The sequence below is a fragment of the Rhyacophila brunnea genome, unplaced genomic scaffold, assembly GCF_057557595.1.
Source record: "Rhyacophila brunnea isolate RB1 unplaced genomic scaffold, BYU_Rbru_1.0 scaffold_10, whole genome shotgun sequence".
Classification (NCBI taxonomy): domain Eukaryota; kingdom Metazoa; phylum Arthropoda; class Insecta; order Trichoptera; family Rhyacophilidae; genus Rhyacophila; species Rhyacophila brunnea.
This window is the reverse complement of record NW_028232752.1, coordinates 43,198,632-43,204,875: the sequence shown is the minus strand read 5'-3', so window position 1 is coordinate 43,204,875 and position 6,244 is coordinate 43,198,632. Positions and strand designations below refer to the sequence as shown.

Sequence of the window (6,244 nt, the reverse complement as noted above, 5' to 3'; positions counted from 1 at the left end):
TGCGATTTATTTGGGTACATTAAAAATATTATTTATTTTTCTACTATTAATTAAATCTGCAGTGGTATGTCAGCAGAAAATCTACCTCTGAAACCATTCTCGAATCCTCTGGAAAATTTATATTTTATTTTTCATAAAAAACAAATATTTTGTAGAAGCCCATATATTTTGCTTAATTTTGAGTCCCATGACTGGTGTAGGTACTTTACCACTATAATTTCGGACAAATATTTTTTCCCTGTTTGTTGGTAAATATTATAGGACAGCGAATAATTTAAGAACTATGGCATGAATATTTCAGAAATACACTTTTTTCCAGTTTTTAGGAACAACTTACAATTATTCACTTATAAACTTATCGAACTAGGTCTACGAAAATACAATATTGATATATATCAAGTAAATCAGTAACGGGATTCAATCTTCAGAATGGAACAACGTATAAAAATACCATAGTTTTTTATTATTTTTTGTCAAATTAATATTTATTTCATTTTCGAGAAATTCTTAAATCAAATTTATTTGTGTAAATAAATAAATACATATCTTAGGTGGCGTGGTTGCGGGTCGACACTCAGACTATTTTGACAATAGCAGTCCACGTGATAACGAAAAACCATCGGATAGGAGTCTCGCAGGCTGACAGGAGAGCCTGGAGACTACACGTGCGGGAGCTAAGGGAGGCTGATCGAGGATGGTACATGTGCCAACTCAACACGGAGCCAATGAGGAGTCAGATGGGGTACCTGGAAGTTGTAGGTAAGTAGACATATAAACAAAATTATTCGACGATTTTGGCGAAATTTAGTTGTAATGGGGTTATAAATAGTTTAGAATGTCATCTTTAGCGTCCCAAAAATAGTTAGCAAGGTTAAATTTGGGCTAAAATGACTATTTTTGGTAAGGTAAATATAGTGAAGAACAGAATAATATTATTATGTCGTTGCCAATAAAATTCTTGTTTTTATTCCTCTTCAGTAAATAAATTGTACGTTTATTTCGTGATTCTCATATTATAATAAACACTATATAGCTATCTAGGTATATCATAAAAGTATGTAGATATATAATATTATTATCTGTAATATTTAGAAAATTTACGATAAGTGGATTTTTTTCTATTAAAACAGTTATAATCTTATTTGTCTCTGTAAAATTAGAAAATTATAGTAGTAAATTTTCTTGAAATGACCATTAAATAACTACTATCATTTATTTTAATTTACCAAACGAAAGGACTTTATTAATTATATATTGGTAAATATCTTAAAATTACCATTTTTGCACGCTAATTCAAGATATTCTCAGCATGACATTCAGATATAAAAAAAGGTTATCTATCCAATCTAAATCTATCTAAGAGTAAATACATGATTATAATATAATATTATGAAATCACATAAAATAAAAAATAATAAAGAATAATACTACAAAAATAAAACAATATAGATGTAAACTAATATATTACAAGTATTATTATAAGAACCTACAAAAACAACGCGAAGAATAAATAAATATAAATTTAACATAGTTTATTGGAAACAATGAATTAAATATATTTTAATACATTATTTCTTTTATTCAACGAATAAGACACAATATTTCAGAATGTTACATTCTATATACTGAATATAAATAATTCTATTAGCATATTTTCATGCAACAACTACTAGTTAAAATTGTCGTAATTAACTAAGATGCACGTAGTTTAATCGGAAAAAACCAGCAGATACAGGTTCAAGTCCCGTTGGGCGTCGTATTTTTTTTCTACAAAATGATATTTTCTAGCATGAGATGTTTTCAAAATATGTAGGTATACCTATTGAATATCTTTTAAATTAAATTATTTTTATTAAATGAATATATCACACGATTTAAGAATATTGCGTTTGGTATTGAAAAAAACATAATTTGGAATACCTCAGAAACATACTTATCATTATTATAGAAAAATATTGGTACGGACCGGGACTACAGCCTGCATCTGCAACCTGTTTGTAGTTTATCATAATATCAGATATATTATGGTATTTTCCACGTAAACGCCTTCAACTTATTAATAACTAATATTGTATGTACATAATTAAGAAACAAGTCAGGAACCTACATATTAGAAAAAACTTGTATAGTTTCAAAATTATTTTTCGGAATAATTCACTTCGTTATGAAAACTGCTTTAAATTCAACTTTTGTACTCATACATTTTTATTGCAGTTCCACCAGATATCGTCGACGCAGCGACCAGCTCCGACGTAGTGGTGCGCGAAGGCGCAGCTGTGACGTTGACTTGTGCTGCAAGAGGGTCCCCTCCTCCCAGTGTCACTTGGAGACGAGAGAATATTCGTCCCATACCGCTCGCCAACGGCAGTGAAGGTAGTTGTAATTTGATATAATCTCGATTAAAACTAACACTCTCAGTCAGTCACACAATATTAAATGAATATATTATATTTATAAGTATACACATTTTTTGTGACACCAATATTTCACTTTTGAATTAAGTGCGGCATTTCTACTAAATACCTACTTGCAATAAAAGATTTATAAAATAATGAATGTAACCTTTACTGTCATTGCTCGTATGTAGAGCCGTTAAGCTGAAGTTTATAAATTTATTTACAAACTAGCAGTGGTGAAGGGTGGAGGTAAGCTGTTAAGATCCACCATAAATAGTGCATACTAATCTTTGTCAGTCATACGTATTTGTTTTCATTTAAATAAGACTACAGTTGATAAAAGAGTGTTGACTGTTGGTTGATTTTTTAAATTGAAACCTGCGAAAACCATACCATTATAGATATTAGTCAAAAAATACTTATCTATCAATAAAATATCCAAGATTATGCAATTAAATCATACATAACTTAAAAATGTTATAGATGGAATAATATTTTTTATCTATTATAGTTTGGTTAGGCAGGGCTTAATGAATTTTTAAAAAATAACCAACAGTTTGTACTCTTAATCCAACGAAAAAAAAAGTATGAATAAAAAAAGTATGTACAATTTTGTCATATCGCCCAAAGTATACTAAAACTTTTACGGTTTGGTTTAGACAGGGTTTAATAGATTTTTTAAAACTAACTAATACCATCTGCAAGTTGTAGTCTTATTTCAATAAAAACAAATACGTACGACTAACAAAGTATAATGTGCACTATTTATGGAAGATCTTAGAATCCTACTTCCATCCCTTCGCTACTGCAAACTAGATATTACCGGGTGGCATGTCATGTACATTTAAAAGAAAAAAAATTAATCATATACTGACGAATAAAAAACTGGAAATCATTTTTAATTGTGGATTTATTTTAAGCAAACTTTACACCATCATTATCAAAATCTGTCAAAGACCGCAAGCATCAATACCATGAATTATTAAATATTACCAAAATAAAAGCTAAACCATGCAATTAGTACGAATCAATATTATTATTTTATTGATTACTGCATGACCATTTAAAACACGATGTGTAACGTATTTATTTAACAAACCACATGAGTTATTATATATTATACATAATATAATGGCAGCCAAATACACCAAAACCTAACCATTCAAAATATTTAGATGAACTACAAAAATTGCTTACGTTATACCTACTCATATTATCGAAATGCCAATTGCTAAAAATGGTATATTTCAAAGTACCAAAAGGCTACCAATACAAACACACTATACATATTAATTTTAGGAATGTCACCACACTATAATGCTCCCTCCATATTCCAAGCGTGTTTGGTTCATATCAATAATGATAATTAACAATTTGACATGATATTGAAAATTGAATTTAGGTTCATTAGAGTTAATTGTACAGTATAATCAATAATTGGCTACTGTACAGTGAAGAATCGAACGACTAACTTTTTATATCGGCATACTTGATTATTGTTGTTAACAACATATATTTATTTATCAATCCGTATAAAATAATGATAATCTATTTTACAATTTGCTCATAGTTTAACAAGCAACAATAAAAGACAAAAGTTTATAAAATAAATTATCTAGGTATATTAAAAAGCAAATAAAGAATATTTTTAATGATTTTGAAATATGATATAAAAAAGACAAAGATTCATTTTGAGTTCTTGATTTTTCAAAGGCCAACTTATTTATTCAGTAAACTCCGGTAGTAGATGAATGATGAGATATTCATTTAATAACTTTGTTGGTCTGGTTATGAAGAAATCTCGCAACTGGAATATTCACGAAGCAAAAAAACAATAAAAAGGGAGTTTTTTTGGCGCGGAAAAAAAATAACATTCCAACAGGTGAATAATTAAAATGAAGATTGTATACCTGGATTTAACCAACGGAGATTTTAGACAGTGTTTACCAATTTAAACCAGCAGTATACACTTAGATGTGATGGGTATATATTGAACATTCTTTCATAATATATCATATTTTTATACACTTAGTTATAGCTTGTTGTAAGTGCAATTATAATTTTGCGGTTATGTATCTACAAAAAAGTTATTTCGTCCTCGTCTCTTATTGTTTTTAACGTTATCAATATGCATTATTTATCAAGTCAATCAGAAGAAAGTGAGCTATTAAAATAATATTTATTATTATAACAACATTTATCGTACATGGCGTAGACACTTGGACTAAAACCTGGTTTCATCAAGTCGTTTTCCCCAGCCCGGTCTATTCTCTGAAATTTCGATCGGTAGCGCATCCTGGGCCACGCCATTTAACCAAAAACTCTTCGGGACGATCAATCCGAGTCTAATTTTTCAACATGACTTGCCTATTTTAGTTCAAAAATTGTATTTGGATTATTCTGCATTCCTAAAATAGCTCGTAGACCACGTGATTGGGTTGTATGCGACATACTCCATCTTCATTCTTAGCTACAAATGTTTCTTTGGAATATCATATTAAGATCATTATACTGTAACTGTATATGTACTGTACAAAATAGCATTATTTATAATTAGAAATATGTAATTGAACCATTCTTTATTCTCATTCTATATTATTATTATATTTATTCAATATATTTATTTACATTATGTAACTTTTCCACAGATAATTTTAATAATCTGTTGTTAAAATATGTATGACAAATAATGGCGTAAAACTAAACAATTCCCGGTTTTTTTTTTATATATTGGTAATATCTTAAGTGGAATTACAGTATATGTTCTAAAACTTCCTGGAGCTTTGCTGAAGTTGGTCAAAATTATTTATGTTAAATTAAGAATGCTACAATCATTTGTTGAGTATTAAATACAAAAATAATTATTTTAGAAGTTACTTCTGTAGAGTATATCAATAAATTAATGTCATGTTACTTATGTATTGTTAATGTTGGCGAAAATTGTTGGTATCTTCTACTCTTAAACATACCCGTCGAGTTTGATGAGAGCGTGCATATTATATAAATTGAAGTAAAATGTCTGCAGCTCGGTCTCGGAGTTTGCCATAGTCTAATTAGAATTCTCGACTGGCGTAATGTTTAAGAAGGAAGATCTATATTGGCTTAGACAAAGCTCTGTGGAAAACTAAAATAAAGCACGACCAGATAACGCTGGCGGGAGGGACGAGGTAGGGTGCTATCGATGTATTTCAGAAGCTTGCGGATTGAGAGGGAACAAGTTGTGCAAAGTTTATGTATTCTACTTGAATCTTGCTAAACATGTTATGAAATACCGAGCCAATGCTTATATTATAATTCGTATTGTGTTATGGGTAAAGATTTTTCTTCCCAATTAGTAAAAGTTTTGGGAACTTTTATCGAACCAAATAATATTGCACAACAAAATTATAATATCAAAGCTTTCTTATATAGTGCGAGTTTATTCTGTAATCACGTTTGGTCCCCAATGCTAAGGCACAACGAGAAAAGAATACTTATAAGTTTAGTGTAAAATTATGTTTGGTTATATACGCGGAAGTTTCTGTAAAATGTATTCCATGTTATACCTATTCAAGACTTATTTTTGTTTTACTTAATAATGGAAATTTTTATCAAGATCATTATTTCTTACATAAATAAAACTTATATAAGTACCTACTTATTTTCTTTTCTTGATACTATTATAATAAGTTCTTTATTTTGAAGCGAACAGTTTTTTTATTTAAGGACATTGTCGTTTAGAATTTTTTCAGAGCTCTCAATGTTTTCTTGTTATTTGTTTTACCTTTAAAATCTGTAATTTCCGTAGTAAGTGATATTTTTTTGGGTGCTTAAGATTTAATAAAGGCGCTGGAATGCATATACGCAGT

At 29.1% G+C, this 6,244-nt stretch overlaps 1 protein-coding gene across 1 annotated transcript in view; it reads left to right on the top strand.

The window, feature by feature from the left end:
- Window positions 1-710: 710 nt before the first annotated feature.
- Window positions 711-6,244, top strand: part of LOC147079238 (lachesin-like) — a 63,732-nt gene continuing 58,198 nt past the window's right edge. The window contains exons 1-2 of the mRNA XM_085949160.1: window positions 711-759; window positions 2,215-2,373. Of these exons, the coding sequence (XP_085805286.1) occupies window positions 726-759; window positions 2,215-2,373 (193 nt within the window). The 5' untranslated portion in view covers window positions 711-725. The remainder of the gene's footprint in view (window positions 760-2,214; window positions 2,374-6,244) is intronic.